This window comes from Ptychodera flava, chromosome 9, assembly GCF_041260155.1.
Source record: "Ptychodera flava strain L36383 chromosome 9, AS_Pfla_20210202, whole genome shotgun sequence".
In the NCBI taxonomy this organism is placed as follows: Eukaryota; Metazoa; Hemichordata; class Enteropneusta; family Ptychoderidae; genus Ptychodera; species Ptychodera flava.
Window position 1 is genome coordinate 25,347,534 of NC_091936.1, and position 20,044 is coordinate 25,367,577.

At 37.4% G+C, this 20,044-nt stretch overlaps 1 protein-coding gene across 1 annotated transcript in view; it reads left to right on the forward strand.

The window, feature by feature from the left end:
* LOC139139636 (putative ankyrin repeat protein RF_0381) overlaps positions 1-19,771 on the forward strand; it is a 45,185-nt gene extending 25,414 nt beyond the window's left edge. Inside the window, exons 12-17 of the mRNA XM_070708506.1 lie at positions 498-596; positions 1,449-1,550; positions 2,439-2,548; positions 2,763-2,861; positions 4,974-5,643; positions 19,206-19,771. Of these exons, the coding sequence (XP_070564607.1) occupies positions 498-596; positions 1,449-1,550; positions 2,439-2,548; positions 2,763-2,808 (357 nt within the window). The 3' untranslated portion in view covers positions 2,809-2,861; positions 4,974-5,643; positions 19,206-19,771. The remainder of the gene's footprint in view (positions 1-497; positions 597-1,448; positions 1,551-2,438; positions 2,549-2,762; positions 2,862-4,973; positions 5,644-19,205) is intronic.
* Positions 19,772-20,044: the final 273 nt, after the last annotated feature.

The window sequence follows — 20,044 nt, forward strand, 5'->3', positions numbered from 1 at the left end:
GAAGAGGCTTTTCTTTCAAACTGCAAGCTGTTGTCAATCACTGTTAAAAATTCTTTTACTTATTTAATGATATGACATTCATGGGGAAAACATTAGCTTGAGTAACATCCTAATAGGTCAGATATTTTAAATAATGCCTAGATTCGTCAGAAAACACATGAAGAAAGGTGTATTTGATTTCGAGTATTGCTGTAAATTTAACGTGTTTTGTGTCGTTCTGTAAAAGTTGAGGGTAGACGCTGGTCACTATTACATCCCATCCGAACTTCAATAAAATAAAATTATATAATAAAATATGGCAATGCAATTATACATGTATATGATGAGAGCATCAAAAAACTTAAGATAGCGGAATATTCATATACGTAAATTTATGCAAATTATGTGTAACATATGCTTCAACTTACTTTGCAAACGAAGTAATCAATTTGCAAGCATACATTTTTACGAAATATAGTCTAATTCTAGAGATATTTTATATCTTTGTACTATTACAGAATGGTATGACCCCATTTCATATTGCTGCCCTGATGGACAATGTTGAAATTCAGAAATATTTACTGAACAAGGGAGGAAAGGTCAACGAAACAGATTCGGTATGATCTTTATCATATGTAAAATATAAAAAAGCAAAGATATAAAGGATTGTACTTCACAGGAAAAAGTTGACATAACTTTTCGTGCTCTTTACTGTCATTTACAGCATTTCCAAAAGTGTTTACGTATATCATATCATTTTCGGTTTTGTTTCTGCACTTGATTAATTCGTTTCATTTATTACCATTCAAATGTAATTTTTTATAATAATCATTTACCATACTCACAACATCATATCAAGGTGAACCGACAGTGATACTGTCCCTTTTCTGAAAAATGGAATACAATTCAAAATCATCCACGATGGAAAAATTATGGGCATGCGAGTAGGTTCTCAAATGTTTGTGTTGGAAGAACACTATAAGACAGTCTATCCTGCAAAATCCATTGTGACAACTGTTCCGGGGCCTTTTTTGTGATGCGATACGTCCTTTATGATCAGATGAAACGTTTTGATGATTACTTATAAATTTGAAAAGTGTTCCTCGGCATAAAATCAGTCCCCATCGAGTTGTAGCTACGTTTCGACATTGTGGAATTCGATTATGTTGGAGGCGACGGTAGCAGAATGTGTAGAAATGGCTTGCAACTGGGAAGACACCAAAAAATCGAAAGCAGACTAAAACAGCGCATTGCAACATCAAACATCGTGATCAAAAGAACTTACGAGCAGAGCTTAATGGTTCTACACGATTTGTCAAGGGAGGTGTGATTTTCGGTACAAGGCCAAAAGTGAATAAACCAATCGTATATGACCTTGCTTCTCCGACATAAATGATTATACGCCCAACAAAAACTCCGGTTCAAATGGGTCGATTAACGTCTCTGTTTCCTTTGCCTTTTCATTGCAGTATGGACTCGCACCATTGCACTTTGCGGCGTCAGGGCAAGACTGTGTCGAAAGTGTCACATTATTGGTTGAAGCTAAAGCTGATACAAACCTGAAGAACAAGGTTAGACAAACTGTTGATCTATTTGCCAGTATTTCAATAAGGACGCTGACATCTGAACTTTCTAAAAATGAAGATTAGCTTTAATATATTTAATCCCTATTTTCATCCTTTGGGGGTTTGTCCAACCTGTGTCTCTTTTTCTTTGGTTCAACATGTTGAAAGTGACTAATTGAATTTAAAGGGATCAAGAAAAAGGGTCCCGTTTTGAATAGCTATAACTGATATAATTTTATTGTCTCTAGCTTGAATGATTTAATCTGGAGAGGATTTTTGTCAACAATTGTCCTCTATTGGAGCTCAGTTGCACAGTTTTGCCATTGTGAATGAACAAATCAGGGGTACAGAACATCGTATGATGCAGTCTAACTTTTGCATGCCTTACACATGAAATTCTAAATGACAATCAGCAGAATTAGTCAGTCACCCTTTTTAAAGCGTTTAAAGTTCAAAGCCATCCATAACTAAACATGCATATTAAAACAAGTTTCAAGTTACAATGTTTATCTTTGGTAGCTAGATGTTAAGGGCCCGTTGTTGTGATTAATACGTGTAGAACAAATTAATTATTAGTCAAATACTTCAGATAGCTATTGGGATGAGTAGTCGTGATTAGCTTGCACACAAACGCTACACGGTAATGTGGTAACAACGAAAACAATTTTGCTGAAATAAATCTCATCATTCACCAAGTATGGAAATCTACAGTCAAAATTCACATCTTATACTTCCATCAACATGCACATAGCCAAAGATTTTCTGTCATTTTCTCAAAGCTGATATATTTGACATTTAGCAAAGCATAACATTTAATTACTTGATTTAAACTAAAAACAAATTAAATAACACGATTGCTTTGTTGTTCGTTTCTTCTTTGCTCTCACGTCACAGGCAGGTCAAACACCATTTCATTTGGCTGCCGGAAACAAAACACAGAAAGCAGCTGATATAGTCAAGATATTGTGTGATGCTGATGCCGACGTGAATATTTCAGACAACAGGTTATATTGGTATCTACACTGATTATGAAAATGTATGTGTAACTTGTGACTATTTATTTATTTTTAACTTCACTTATTTAGATATGCACAAAAAGAGTCAAATGATTCATGTATTAGGAAACATTGCTCTCAGAAGAAATTTGGTCGTTACACTTACGGTGATCTGAAGTTGATCAAAAGATTGTCGAATCAAATTATCATTCTTGTCTTGCAGAAGAAAGAAACACCGCTACATATTGCTGCACGGAATAACAATGTAACAGTAGCTGGTTTTCTGATAGACAAGGGAGCCTATATGAATGCTCTGAATAAGGTCAGTTCCATAATCTATACAAGATTCCAGATGAAAGCGTGGTTTTTAGCAACTTTTTTGTGTTTATTGAACTAATTTAGATCCCGAACGCCTTCTCGTCGATTTATCAGACAATGGAATTAAGCAGGCCCACTTGCGTCTTTCTTTCCAGAGTAGTAGATAAGACGTGAAGAGACGGGACCATTATGTTATTTATGCATGTCTGTGCATTAGTCGACGTGTAATAAAGGACTTTTAAAGGGCCGATAATATTGAGCATATTTTTGTGTTTTTTACGATTACCATGCAGTTTTCCATATCATACCATAGAAGAATTATTTTTATATGAAACGACAGAAAATCAGAAAGGATAAGGAAGAATTTTCATTTGAAAAGTTTCATACTAAACAATGAAGACTCCTGGTCACTGGATGCGCCAGTAATTGTGCTGTTCCGTTTTGACAAAAGATGTTTTGCAGCAGTATATTGAATAAAGTCAAGCCCAACACGTAAACATTCTGTTAATTGAGTCGCTTAAAGCATAACTTTCACCATACTTCGATGATGATATAGTCGACACCCAAAGACAATCATTCCGGTACGCTTTATCAGATACTCGTTCCCTCAGTGTCATATTTCTGCTTGGTGCAATATATATTTACTCAATGTTCTATAACTTTTGAGATTATTTTCAAGTTTGAAGCTTAAATTGTTGCTTAAAATCACCGTCCCTCCACCACCGGTCTGGAAACAACTCCTGTTTCTTTGTTCCGATCCGCTTTGCGGGTAAACATATCAATTACAAAAAATCCTTGAATCTCTGACACCTTAAAGGTGACGAGTACGTGAATTTGCATGAAAAATATGCTAATTTAAACCAAAATGACCAGAATGCACTGCGATATTCACTACAGCGATTTTGCTGAATAAACTTGACGAGACCGAATATTTTGTAACACAAACGTTCGATATTGAAGTGGGAGCATCAAGGTTCTTTCACATTTTTATACATAAAGTTCATTTCTTTTCAAACCCGTTGCGTACCTTTTTGGCCTCCAAAACAGTTTGAGCTTGCAAGGAATCGCCGGTAGACAACTGTACGCGACTGTACCTCTAAGTCTTAAAACGGATAAACAATGACACAAACACAAAAAAACATCAAAATAAGTGTCTCACCATTCGTAAATACCGTAAATTTAATGTTCAGTGACTAAAATATGCTGAGTTGGATTGGATTCAAACATGGAAAGGGAAAAAAACTTCGTGACCGAAGAACCAACCTGCGCGATCAAAGTTTCAAAATGGCGTCGCGACAAACTCAACAGCATTCCGAAACTTCGAAAGAATTAATTTCGAGTAATGTTGGAATGAAAATCGAGTCTAGAAAATAAACTTTTAGGGAGGTATACACCTCGCAAGTCATATTTCACAGGGAATTTTACGGGTTGATTGGCAATTTTCGTTGTTCAAAAAACGCATGGCCGACCTATGGTGGCCGCCATCTTGATTTATAACAACAAATGCATCGTCGAAAACTCGGGCGTTTTCTAAAACAGTACAGAGCAAACGACAAAAAACGCATACTACCAATTTTGAAAACCCCATGGCTGATTGATCACGCCAAAGTCATTTCGATTTCTTCTTATTTATACAAGTGAAAGGGGGAGAACTTTCGTACTATAAGGTGTCTCTTCCTACCTAGCGAGGTCAAATTTAGTGGGTGAAAATTCGACTGAAAAAATCGGAAAATCATAGACGAAAATCTAAAAGAAAATACCCTCAATAAACACAGTTTCTCAGTTGTAGCAGAAATCCTAGCTATACGGTAACAAAGTTACCTGAGGAGCAAAGAAATGACAATAAATAAAAATACTCCGCACCGCAAGATGTTGCCAATCGCTACTGATGGCGTCCCCAAGCAAGCATTTACATCCGTAACGCGCTTCGTTCCTACGGTAGAGAAATTAACACCTTTAAACAATAGTGCACGTGTCGCGTTTCAAGACTGGTGGTGGAGGGACGGTGTTAAAATCGATGTGACATGAAATCAAAGTTAACTTTAAAGTAGTCAGTAACAAGGTAAAAACCTTTACTCGCATTATTGTTATTTACATGAATGTATTTTATTGACAGCGTGGTAAAACACCACTTGAACTTTCTCTAGACGGAAACTGTGCAGAGGTAGCATCGTTGCTTGTGGAAAGAGGGGCTGGTGCTGATACGCAGTAAAATACCTTGCACTGAAGGTATTCTTGAGACTTGAAGTCATCACTACTTCCAAGCATCGATATGAGAATACAAATATGACGGAAAACAGAAGAATATTAACAATGTTAATGTTCAATGTATACTTTTACGCGGTACCATTGTAAAGACCACTTATGTTAAAGAACCTCTGTAGTTCTCGCATAACTCAACTGCTCTCTTCATACATTTCAAGGGACTGTCAAATTGTTGACCGGATCGGAATCTGGTTCAACCGATGACTCAAGGTGAAATGTACAGTTATGGCTGTATTTGCTGTATTAATTAGATTGTTCTACGTCTTTCAAAACATTCTTAAACGTGTTCAGATATACCATTAGTCTTCTGTGTTTTTAGCTTGATCCAAAGAATGTTCTTCCTAAATGTTATGTTATCTCAGATCTATTTCGATATTTCGGCCAGGCCTACCACAGGTAAACTTGTGACAAATACTATTTTTAGACATAAATAATACGATGTTGATTGAATGCGCTTCTATGATTGGATAGGGAACTCTTCTTGTGCATTGGCTCAAATATAAGGTGAATTGAAATTCACAGTGAACACAATTGGAACTATTGTGTGATTATAATATCATGAGCATTTTGTTATAATCTATTAAAAATCAATAATCTAACAGTGTTTTTGTGTGAAGACGGTGGCGAATTTCATAAATTATTGATAATTGCACAATCATCAAATACATCTCCAACAAATTTTACATTTTTGTCTAGCTTTTTGCACTCTCGGGAAGAGAAACCAATTAAATGTAAGTGATTTGTCAATTTTGTTTCTATAATAGGTTAAAGTCTAAATACAAATTCACTTTCCAAGGTTGATTTGTAGGCATTTGCTATTCTCACCAAACGATGCATGATAAAATTTTAAATTTTCGATGGGAAAATGGCCTTCTACCTCTACCCAAATCAGTTCTGCTGTAGTGTATGTTTTTGGTGATCTCTCTTTCAAATGATTTGGTAGATGTTAAGAAAATGTCTTGTACATTTATTTATTTCATATACAAGGAAATGAGACCTGGTAAATTTGATTAAACTACCCTTTCTTGTGAGTGTGCTAATTAATGCTGGAAAATTTTAAAAAATCACTGAACTATTTCAGCCCTTCTATGAACTATTTTGGTAGGTGCAAAGAAATGTAATCAATATCATCTGTCTGTTGAAACCTTAAAATATTAACGGCAGGAACCAACAGTTTTTGTCTGGAATTTTTAGGGACTGTACAGAGATGTCTTTGCAGCTTTCAGGGACCACTCCGAGGAGACCCTAAATCTTTTAGAGACCATACTCACTTGACCTTCAAACTTTCAGGGACCACCAAGATGAGTCTTGAAACTTTTAAGGACTACCTAGATGTGACCCTGAATCTTTCAAGGACTATCCAGATGTGACATTGAAACTTTCAGGGACCACCCAGATGAGTCCTTGAAAGTTTCAGGGACCACCCAGATGAGTCCTTGAAACTTTCAGGGACCACCCGATGTAAGCCTGAATCTTCCAAGAACTATCCTGATGTGACCTTCGCTCGTCAGCTTGTGCATTCACAAAATTACTTGGTAAAGCTGACAGGCAGAGGAATCACTGAAAAGATTTAATCCAACTTCCTTCACATACAGTGTCAATATTCATGACGGTCGCAGTTAAGATTATGTAATGGCTTACCCGGCGTCCTTATCGCTCCGATGTGTGACTGGTCGGCCGGTGCTGATCACGCGACGAGATCTACAACGTATGTTCACCCTGGCATAAATGTGATGAACTTGGCAGTGGCTGAACCTTCAGTCGTTTTAGACGAGCAGTCTTGACGATTAATGGTAATGCACTCGCTCGTTGAAGTATGGTGTCGCTAGCTGACGCGCCGATGGTCTGAACAGTAAACAATTCCCAAACAATCATTTCATGATGACATATTCCGTTTTAAGCTACAGGGACACCTAGGGCGCATCGCGCGACTGTGTAAGGTCCCGGGTAAGGTACATGTTGCTCTTTTATGCTGTAAAGTTTTCCAACCGTTTAAAATACTGCGGTTGTCAGGGCTTTCATGAAGTTTTTTATCAACAGGCTGAAAACATTTATCAGGCGGCTAGTTAAGGCAGCGACCGAAGGGAAGGAGAGCTCGAGAGGGGGATGTGCCCCCCCCCCCTCGAAGGGGGTTTTGAGATTTTATGGCTTTTTACAGCTATTTGTGGCTTTCCAGATGCTCTTGTATGTATTTTAGGAGCTAAATTTATTCAGCATTTTATCAAGTATGATGACTATTTTTTGTAAAATCATTAAAGCACAAACAGTGAAACAAAAATCCAAGGACAGCAAGCTGCAAAAAGCGACTGAGGAAGAGACCACACACTGGTTTCGAAACGTAGCATCAAAGGATCAAGCTGTCATTTGACAGCCAGGTTACGGCTACGTCTCCCCACGGCTTATAAGGGTGATCGAGTCACTTTCTACGTCATCATAGCTGCAAACTATAGAACGCGCACTCTAAGACGCGCGCGTCCACTGTACGGGACTGTGCTCACTGTAAAATTACACCGTGGTTTTGATGGAAACCTATCTTCATACAACTTATTGTCAGAGCTTTTAGCATGAACGTTGTTAGTGATAATTGAATGGTCATTATATTATATTCGAGTTGTGGGTTTTAAATATTTGAATGTCGATATATTTACAAAGTATGCAAAATTCCCACAAAATAATTTGAAAAGGATATATTTCTCATCAAATTGAGATTTTTTCCATTTCACATATTGGGAGGGTGATGTTAAGCGATGTACAATATCTGAACAATAATTTATGTGAAAATAAACAAAATTGTTGGATTGGAAATCTAAATAACTCTGCAAAGTATGGATAAGGTGTGGTCATTATTTCTAAATTTGCAGCTTTAACTGTTGTTTTGGAAGGCCTGAGAAGTGATAATTTAAATTCTTGTGCACATTTTCAGTGGAAAAATAGCTAAAACTTCCATTTATTATTCAGCGTGGTTCACATGTAAGTAAAACAAGTTCAGCATTTCTAGAAAAGAACTGAAAGTGAATAGATCGGGTTGGGCAACGCTTACAGGAGATTCATAAATTTCTGTCATTCCAATTGGATAAAGTGTGTGTATTTCAAATTCTCCTAGCTGCAAAATTAATCTGATGACATATTGATTTTTGTCGTAATCTCATCCTCACATTTAAGTCTTACTGTTAAAGAAAAATAACGAAAAATTTTGGTAAAAAATTTAGTGGCTCGATCACCCTTATCTCGCACCTCCGCGTCTAGTTATTATGGCCGGGGTGGGCCGGCAAAATCCAGGGGGGGGGGGGGGTTCACCTCAAATTTGAAAACTGCAAAGGGGGATCATGTATATTTCCAAACAGCTCAGAGGGGGGGGGGGGTCACTTATTTTCATAAGTATCCATCCCATCAAAAAGTAGTTTCAGTTTTTAGAAATATTCTGGGAGATAAAAATGATTCGTTGCATGATTTCATTCTCTGAAATTATTCACCTGTAAATCTGAACAAAAGTATAATTATCTGTCACATGAACATCTTGACTTGACAACTCTGAGGCTTGTCTTATTGTAAATCAAGCTCACTGCACTGAGGGCAATGAACAATTCCTATTACTTACATATTAGAGATATAGCAAGTTTTGTCAGGGAAATTATTTAATAGTTACCTGTACTGAGACTACTAGTACCATGAAAAGTTAAATAATACTTTTAGGTGAAATTCCAATATCATAATTGTTGTCCACATCTGAACTTTTAAATACCCTATTTGAATCAAGTACATTTGTATCAATTATCAAACACCTATAAAAGCACAAATTAATTTAGTTTAGCATTGTAAAAAAATATTCTTAGTTTTCTCATAGACTCCAGTGTATAGTGAATCAGCATTTCGGTGAAATTCCAAAATCTAATTTCTTGCACACATATCAACCTTTAACCATCCTAGGCTAACTAAGTACTTTAAAATGAATTATCAAATGTCTATAAATACACAGATTTTGATAGTTTTGTATTGGAAAAAAAATTATTCATATTTTCCTCATAGACTCCCATGTACAGTGAATCTACATTTTGGTATAATTCCAAAATCCAATTTCTGGCGAACACATCCATTTGTTACCACCCTAATCTAATCAAGTACATTGATATCAATAATCGAGAGTACATAAATACATGGGTTTACCTATTTTTGTATTGGAAAAAAAAATATTCATACTTTCCTCATAGACTCCCATGTATAGTGGATGAACATTTTCAGTGAAATTCCATAATCAGAATTTTTGTACACATAATATGCACTTTAAATATCATATTGTAATCAAGTACAATTATGTTAATTATTGAACGTCTGTATATGCACAAGTATACCAAGTTTTTCATTGAAAAAACAATTATTCACAATTTTATCATTGACTCCCATGTATAGTGGATGAACATTTTTGGTGAAATTCTAAGGTCAAACTTTTTGTCCACATGCCAGTTGTAACAACCCTATTTCATTGTACATTTATGTAAATTATCAACTATCTATAAATGCATAGATATAGTTTTGCATTGAGGAAGTATTACATAGATTCCTCATACATGTATGAGAAAATATGTAACACTATGAAAATATTTTTGGAAAATGAGATTTTCACAAATTTTGAAGCAAAATAAATGAAAATCAAAGGAAAACCACTCATTTTCTTGTTTTTTTCAGTGCAAAAGTTTGAACTGTGCAGCCAACTCCACATTAATCGGCGTTTTTGATACATACATATTTACAGTGTAGATTTGTTAACATCAGCTGCATAGTTAGATCTTGATTTTTCTCTCTTGCAAAATTGTGAACTATAGGCTCGGTTGGCAATCATTTGTTATTTCCAATGAAAAAGGTCAAGAAAATGATGTTTGCTTAAAAAGAAAGTATTTCATGCTAAAGTTGTAGTTTCTCTGGTAGAAAAATCAAATGCCATTCAGACTACCAACATTGCATTGATTTGCTAGGAGAAATTTCTCTAAACCTGTCAGGGTACTAATTCTCTGCTCCAGCTTTACCAGGGGTACTAGTTCTCTGCTCCAGCAAGTTCCAGGGGTACTAATTCTCTGCTCCAGCTTTACCAGGGGTACTAATTCTCTGCCCAGCAAGTGTAGGGGTACTAATTTTCTGCTCAAGTAAGTTCCAGGGGTACTAATACCCTGCTCCAGCAAGTGTCGGGCACTAATTCTCTGCTTCAACAGTTCCAGTGGTACTAATTCTCTGCCCCTATAAGTTCCAGGGGTACTAATTCTTTGCTCCAGCAGTTGTAGGGGTACTATTTCTCTGCCCCTGTAAGTTTCAGGGGTACTAATTCTCTTCTCCAGCAAGTGTCGGACACGAAATCTCTGTCCCACTAATTAAGTTTCCTTGGTACCAATTCTCTGCCTCACCAAGTGTTGGGGTTCTAATTCTCTGTCAAACAGGTTCCAGGCTTGCTTATTCTCTGCCCCAGCAATTCAAGTCTACGTATAAATTCTCTCCTTGCAAGTGTACAAATTATCTATAAAAAATGGGTAACCTGTGTTCTTTTGCAAACTCTGATTTTCATCAGAGGAAAAGAAATCATTTAGGTTATTTTGGTAGCCTGGGAGATTTTTTAGAAATTATGAGAGGTAAAGATTGAAATTATTTTGACTACCTCTATTTCTTCTGTTTTGTATGGGAAAACATGAAAAATAAGCAAATCTCATTTTTCAAAAATATTTCTCATAGTGTTATGTATACCATGTATAGTGAATCAACATTACCAACAGCTGATTTTTAATTAAATCCAAATATCAAAATATGTAAACACACGCTTGCGCAAAAATATTGCGATCCACCAGTAATTTCTGTCCAACCCCTTTGAGGGGTAATTTCAAAATTATAGCAAGTCAGAATGGGAAATCTGAGCATTAACACCTTTTGAGTTGTAAGGAAGGTTATTTAAAAAAATCTAAGCCCTTTTTAGGGGGATTCTATCACTCGATACCCCTGAGGTGTTTGTGTGTGCAGCTTTACTCAGCAATGTGGGGGGTCATGAAATTTTTGTCATCTTGAAAGGGGGGTTCATAATTTTTTTGGTACAATGGGTAGGGGGGTTTCACTTATTTTAACTGAGCGCAGGAAGAATTTGCCGCCCCACCCCCGGCCATAATAACTGAACGCTCCCTAATTCGCCTGAAAACAACTCGCCCAAGACAAACTCGCCTGATACCAACTTGCCCGAAATCAATTTGCAATTTTTCATGAGTACCTCGTCCTGACAAATCATTATTATTATTATTATTATTATTGTACTTGGGCCTCAGCCCAAGTACATTTGTTTTCATTCCGTGGGAAAAAACTGTAAGGTATAACCATTTCTGGCTGAGACCAGGGGGGCAAAATGTATTGGCTTCATCTTTCTTGGCATAATAAATGGCGTAATGATGTTAACTGAATGGAAGTGCTGCTCTCAGCCAGTCTTGAATAAGTGAGATGTGAATATAAATGCTTCTCTATCTGAGTTTTGGCCACAAAATCTTCTGAATATAATCAAAATGTGCATCGAAATGCAACAATTAATGCACCCTCCGTTTCCTAGGCGATGGTACGACCCTTGCTACACCCACTGGACGAGCCAAAGTGGGAGGGGTAATTTCGGTTTGGTCGAACAGGAGGGCTCGAGACCAGAATTTAACATTTAAACTTGAAACATGTTTAATCACTGACAAGATGTGGATTAGTGTTAATCAAAGAGAAAGTTTGAAAAGGAAAGGTTTTATATCCCGGACACAATGCAAAACATTACGACTGGAAACTGTACCCCCGGTTGAGAATAGTAATGCCCACAGCGATGGAGAACACTTATCCTTGAGCTGAGAAAACCAGACCATCATTTCGAAATTGAGCTGCAGATTCGAGAAGCTCGTTAAAAATAGCTAGGTACACCCCATAAGGGGTGGTTTCGAGTCTTGAGGGCAAATTTCGCCTCCTTCATTTAGAAATCGTATGTTTGTTTTTCCAGGGGAACACATCATTTGACACAAAATTTGCATGAAAAGGGGTCGCCAGTAAGCACGTGGTCAAATCTGGCATAAGAAACAATATGAAATGTTGGGTAAAGCCAGTCCAAAATAAACTGATTTGAACTTTTGTGTTTTGTAATTTATACCACTGCAGTAACATGACTTTTTTTGACAACATCACACAATGTAATACGTTTTGAAACTGAATACTCCGACGTATTCTGTGTCCCCTTTGCTAAAAAATACGGTATGCCGATTACCATGTAAGGAGATGATGACGTCAAGACAGATTTGTAGTGCGTTTGGTCTTCGATGGTGCACGAAGTTTTGTCGAGGTAGCTTGTGTATTTATTTCCTAAATGGGAGATATTTAAAAGAAGGCCGAAAAATGTTATGATACTCTAAGCGAGCTGAACTCCAATGCGAATGGTTGGATAATTTGGAGGATGTCTAGACTGATCTCGTCTCATTAAGATTATTTGGCGGTCAGTATTGAATTTCAACTGCGTCACAAGTTTGCGTTGAACGGTCAACGAACGATATTTTAGAAATCTGGAGACATGGCACATCGCAGTTTTATTTTAGTATTTTATATTTTACAAAAGATGTAAGAAGCAATGATTTTGTTGAAAATTCTGAAAAAATATAAGAAGATTTGATCGCGAACACATTTTCACTTGGGGGTCAACTAGCCCTGCGTACGATGCTGTGTGTTCCGCTACAGCTAACCGCCCCGCTCACCACAGCCCTGCAAAGACCCGTACGTTGGGTCGGTGACTTCAAATCCATTTTGGGACTTGACGTAAAAAGCCAAATTACTGCCGAAATTCAGCGTTCTTGGGCCCAAGTCGTATCCCAGCCTACCTCAGCTACTCGATCGCTTCCAAAAATGACAGTCTTTTATTCACTTCTCGTAAATAACCGTCGATGTCGGCAACTCTCTCGCTGGCCCTGCGTACGATGCTGTGTGTTAGCTGTAGCACATAGCATCGTACGCAGGGCTAGGGGTCAACATGGGGTCGCAGCCATGTTGCCTCAAAACTTATTTCTGTCTGCACTCAAAACTCAAAAATGTCGCATATGAACCTGAAAAATCGATGTAATTTTGTCAACTTCGGCGAAATTTCAGCCTATAGACAAAATTTCATCTAGGTAAGGTAAATTTACTGAAATTTGATCGACAAATAATCCTGAGCTTGAACGTGACAGCTCGCCTTCTCCGGGAAGTCATGCATCCGGCCAGCTGCCCATATGGCCGGGTGCATGAGATTGTTTTCAAGCGACGGCGGCAGACCGTACGGGGCTCTGGATATGAACCTACCGCAGGTGTAGCTGTAATAACTGTTGCGTTGTTTTTAATCACCACGGACGAAGTCCGAGGGGACTTATAGGTTTGGTCATGTCCGTGCGTCCCGTTCACGCCTAGTACCCAACCCATACAGATGCACATCGATTTGTTTCACAATGCTTTCAAATTTGGCCGTGTTAGAGGACTTTTTAGTTTACACCTCCATAGACTACCATGTATAAGGCAGTTCTCCATAGATTCGCATGTATGATGCCAAGAAAAATAAAAATTTAGTTTCTCATCGTATTCATATTGCCTAAAGATGCAGTGACACAGTTTTTTTGTCCCCACGGATAAAGTCCAGGGGCTTATAGATTGGCTCATATCCGTCCGTGAGTCCATCAGTGAGTCCATCGGTTCACGCAGATATCTCAGACATTTTGACAAAATATCATGTGACCTTGGTGACCTTTGACCTCAAATATACATTATTGTCCATAACTCAGTAACCACAAGTGCTAAACCTTTCATATTTGGTATGATGGGACACCTTATGACGCCACATATTGTACCCCATTAATTATGTGCATATCTTATTATGAGCGAGCCAATAGAGCAAGAGGTCTGATTTCTGGTATATAGGGATAAGTTAACAATATAATTTGTTTGACAAAACTTCACGTGACCTCAATGACCTTTGACCTCAAATATACATATTTGTCCACAACTCAGTAACCACAAGTGCTACACCCTTCATATTTGGTATGAAAGGACACCTTATGACACCATATATTGTACCTCATTAATTATGTGCATATCTTATTTTGAGCGAGCCAATAGAGCTAGAGGTCTGATTTTTGGTATATAGGAATAACTGTGCAATACAATTATTATGACAAAATGTGACGTGACCTCAATGACATTTGACCTCAATATATATATTTGTCCACAACTCAGTAACCACAAGTGCTACATCCTTCATATTTGGTATGATAAGACACCTTATGACACCACATATTGTACCTCATTGATTATGCGCATATATAATTTTGAGCGCGCCAATAGAGCTAGAGGTCTGATTTTTGGTATATAGGAATAACTTAGCAATACAATTATTTTGACAAAATGTCACGTGACCTCGATGACCTTTGACCTCAAATATATATATTTGTCCACAACTCAGTAACCACAAGTGCTACACCCTTCATAAATGGTATGATGGGACACCTTATGACACCACATATTGTACCTCATTAATTATGCGCATATCTAATTCTGAGCAAGCCAATAGAGCTGGATGTCCGATTTTTGGTATATAGGGATAACTATAGGGTAGAAATCTAAATATGCCCATCTAAATATTAGACATCTACCATCGAGAACAAAAGAAATTTGCTGTAATTTGAATATTTAAGGAGTTTAAGCAATTCCCGCTATAAATAAAGAACCCCTGCCTCAAACTCCACAAAAGTTGCTAGACATATTTTGCCGTTGCCATGCCATTGCTTCGTTTAATAACCAGTTAATCAAATGCCTCATTGACAGGAGGAAATTCAAGACCATATTTGAATAGTAGTATATATTGTCCTCAAAATTACTCTATCACGGCCCAAGTACTCATTGCCTTCAGCAATACTGCCTTGTTATTATTATTATTATTATTATCATTATTATTATTAGACTTTATTTAAACTCGATAGACTGTTGAGCCGAAGGCTCTTCTCACACAGTTTCGAGATGCAAGAAATATACAATATGTACATTAAAAAAAATATAAAAAAAACAGAACAGAGAAAAACAAAACATTAAGACAGCAAGAAACAGACGACAAAATATAAAAAAACGCCAAAAATGGCTTAAAAATTACATTTTTCCCAAAAGATGAGACTTACATTTCGTTTGAAAAGAGTGAAGAGTAGAGCAAAATTTGACATCTGCTGGTAAACTATTCCATATTTTGACACCGCTATACGTAAAACTCCTCTTAAAAATTTGAGTTCTGTGTCTTGGAATATATAATTCATTTCTGTCTACAGATCTTGTACTACGACTGTGGACGTTCTGGACACTTCTAAAAACATCAAATATTTAGGAGCCAAATTATTTTGGACTTTGTACATCACTCTAAATGGTAACCAGTTGAAAACGTCAAATAAATTACGACTAGGAGTGCTAAAATCTGAGTCTAAAAGTACTCTGGCTACAGCTTTCTGTAGTCTTTCAACACGAAGTAAAAGTTTGTTGGAACAATGACCCCATATGTTAGAACAATAGTCAAAATGGGGTAATATAAAACAATTGTAAAATATCATCTTAGCTCTCTGAGTTAAAAAGGGACGAATACGTTTCAGATGCAGCAATTTAAAGGCTACCTTACTACAAACTGAATTTACTTGCTTTTCCCAATTTAGGGTGTCGTCAATGGTTACACCCAACAATTTTTCATGGGTTACACAATCGAGCTGATCATTGCCACACATAACATTGATGTGATTTTTCGTTCTGGCTTTTTTCTGCGTTGTACCAATGACAATAACCTTAGTTTTCTGTGAATTAACACACATACTATTGTGATCGCACCAGCGTGTGATCAGATTCATATCTCTGCTCAGCTTGGTTTCATTTTCGTTAATTTTGGGACTGATCACCTGAGCTGCCGTGTCATCAGCATACATATACATATCAGAATTTTCAGAAGCCAGAGGGAGGTCATTTATAAAAAGTAGGAACAACGGGGGCCCTAAAATAGATCCCTGCGGTACACCTGTACTGACAGGAAGAGAATCACTCAGGGTTCCATTAAAGGACACCAACTGAGTTCTGTTTGCGAGGTATGAAGTGAAAAAGCCCATTGTCAGCTCTGAACAACCATAAAGTCTGAGTTTCTTAAGTAAAGTACCATGATGAACTAGGTCAAAGGCTTCTCTAAATCTACAAGTAAAACACCTATTAGATTTCCACTATCGATTGCCTGGTACCATGAGTTGGTAATGTTAGTCAACGCTGTTTGACAAAAGTGAAACGTACGAAAACCGAATTGTTTATCTGACAGTAAATTGTGAAATGAAAGAAAATTGTACAAATGACTATGTACATGTCTTTCATTGACTTTAAATAACGTCTGGCTAGATAAAAGGAAGGATTTACGACGCAAGATACTTGACATCGACAACAACAATCGGCCAAAAACACGCGCAGACCGTCAGTGGCTAACGCAATGCTATTGCTCAGGTGATACCCGGGCGCGCGTATGACGGCTTTCGCTACTGCGTACAATATATACGGCTAGTGTTTTCAATCGGGTTCGAACCAACAACAAATTACTTTGTAATTTTCACATGGTAAACATTGTTTTCTTCATCCAAGTGGAAGGGGAGCAGTTTATTTGCCTTAAATATGGTGAATATTGGCGAAAAAGTCCCGCTTGTCAACAGCCAATTTCAGGCTCCCAATTTTTGACAATCGCCTGTCAGTGGACACTCCGTAAATTTTACAACACAAGGTTCGTAGAATCTATAACACCAGGTATTATTATACTACATCACATCTCAAACAACGGGCGAGTTGGTATCGGGCGAGTTGGTTCTGGGCGGGTTGGAAAAGGTGCGAGTTGACTGTAATCCATCTACATCAAGAGCCAGACACACAAAAACAAACATAAACACAGAGAACGACACAAATAGTATAGGTGATGTGTGGAGCCGCTTTCCCTTTATTACATTTAATAGCAATAATATGAATCGACCAGTAAAAATTATCTTGTGTGATCAGTATAGTCTACAACAACACCGGAGTAAAATTTGTTGAACCAAACTTAGAGTCGAGACGCTGAGGCCACGCTTGAAAGTGGAGACTGTACAGTCACAGTCACCATGAGTACGGCATGAAACAAATTAGAAACGGAAAAAAGTCCAACTTTTTTCAACCTCATATTGAACGTTCAAAATATGAGTATTTTACGAGTCATTCTACTCACTATTCAAAATAAAATATCTGTTAGCAAATTAGCTTTACCTTTGACGGTTAATAATTTCAGTCTCTCGCTGCTCAATCGCCAGAAATGACTACATATGTTCTCCACCATATACTAGCCTCATGGCATTATACGGTTTCATTCAGTTGACTTCGTAAATCCGAGATTGCAACTACGTAAACGTCTGTATTCCATCGTGGCATAAATTATTGAATTTCAAGAAATTTGAAACAATTAAAAATTACTTTTTTCCTCCCGACCCCCATATCAAACAAAGTCGTGGACATAAACCAATCAGATGACGCGACGCATCAATGTTAATCAATGTTAATCAACTTGATTGGGCAATTAGATCATAGATATCTGACTCTGAGTGAAGCTTTCTTTCGAATGCGGAAGTAAGTGAGGCAAGTTCGCGTTATACAGATTCGCGCTTAATTGAAACGTAAATCACATTTTCACATGTAATTTTCAATAATTCTGTGTAAAACCCAATCATAAAGGGTAAAATAAAGGATCAGTGTTTGTTTTCAATCGGCGTTCCCCGGTTGTCAGGCGGCGAAAAATCGCCGCCTGACGGCTGTTAATGAAAGCCCTGGTTGTGTGTTATAGTCTTCATGATTAATTTGGAGATGTAGTCAATGACACTTTTCTCGTTAAGCGAGACACCGAATCGTACACCAACTAATATGGTCCTTGCTAATTAACATAGTAAAGGTCACGGGTCACATTGTTGTGAGACTCTGCATTGTTTCAAGTCGAGTGTGTAAACGGCGCGACGTTCGAATGAATTTTGTCCACTGCACTAATTCCTTCGTCGGGAAAGGTTACCGATTCTGAATGTAGGACGTCCATTACCCCAATTATTTAATGACAGGACTACATGGAAAGCAACGGAATACTGGATATCGCCGATGAATTTGATGTATGTTACCACGGTCCTTTGTTTGTGGAGTGACAGTGCTGTTCCCGATCTCGACAATGATGTCAGCAACTGTGATCGTAGCGTGAACATGACTAAGACTATGAGTCCTTGAAACTTTCAGGGACCAACCTGAGGTGTCCCTGAATCTTTCAAGGATTATCCTAATGTGACCTTGAAACTTTCAAAGACCGCCATTGCAAGACGAGTCCTTGAAACATTCAGGGACCACCCTGATGTGTCCCTGGATCTTTTAGAGACCACTCTGATGTGACCTTGAAACTTTCAGGGACCACCCGGATGAGTCCTTGAAACTTTCAGGGACCACCCGGATGAGTCCTTGAAACTTTCAGGGACCAACCTGAGGTGTCCCTGAATCTGTCAAGGACTATCCTAATGTGACCTTGAAACTTTCAGGGACCACCCAGATGAGTCCTTGAAACTTTCGGGGACCACCCTGATGTGTCCCTTAATCTTTTAAGGGACCACTTAGATATGACCCCTAAACATTTTTTTAAGGATTGGCCTAGAGAGGCACTTTGAAATAGTAAAGAACCAATCAGATATGATCCCGAAACCTTCAAATGCATCCAGGTCCTCTAAACAATACAGCAATCATCAAGTTTTGACCTTTAATCTTGACATTTTCAAGAATGTGTATCAATGAGATGAATTATCCTTAAAAATTGTCAAAAAGGATAAATTTACAATTTTTGAAAAGCAGATGGCTTTAAATACTACAATTTTTTTATACTACTTTAACATTTAATTCGATAATTACAGTTTTGATATTTTCACTAGAAAAATTGATTATTACTCAAAGCTTTGAGTAAACACTCTCTCAGAGAGTATATTCTTTGATTTTTACTGTTCATCTTATAATCACAAAATAGTTCCAATTGTGTTAGTGTTTTTCTTGGAAAATTCATTTGAAAAGTTACTGAGTACAAATATTTTCTTCCTTGCGAAGCAAAGCAACACATTCTACCCGTGAGTTAGCGCTTAGGTACTTGGAGACTTGCATGTCTAAACTGTGACCAATTTACTGTCCATTCTGACAGTATTCAATCTTACAATGATATAAGAATAACGTATGTGCAGCAAGTACTGGTCAAGACTTGAATCAGAACAATCATACAACCAGTGCGCATAAAGTTTTACGGAACAAAATGAAATTAGTGAATTTGTGCAGGCGACTCTTGCTACGCATTGCATTTTATTTATTTTACTTACCAGCTTGTAAATAACCAAACCTAGGATTATGTGACACTAAATATCTCAAGACGTTCACATACAAACGAAACAGTTGCTAGCCTTATTTTTGTAGACACGTTTTCAGTTTGTCCATTTGTTTCTCAGAGAGAAGTAGCTTAAAACTAGTTTTCATATCTTTTATTGCATCTCATCTGTGTGTCGTTATTGTTGCCATTTCAATAGTTACTAAACATCTAATAAATTTTCAAAACATTTCACAAGCACTGAATAAAAAAAATTCCAACACAAATATAGGTATCTTGTACATTAGTAGTTTAGTAGAAAGACTACTGAAAATGTTGACACATTAATTAGGTCATGACTGTACACTAATAGATTGACTTACACCCGTGGCCACTTCACTATTGATTAAGTTCGCTTGATGCAGTCAGAAATTCTGTTTTGTACAAAGACAAACCAGCTCTATCTGGAATTGTAAATGGGAGTTTACGATTGACACCCTGTGTTCAAAATTGAGAGACAATGTAACGTT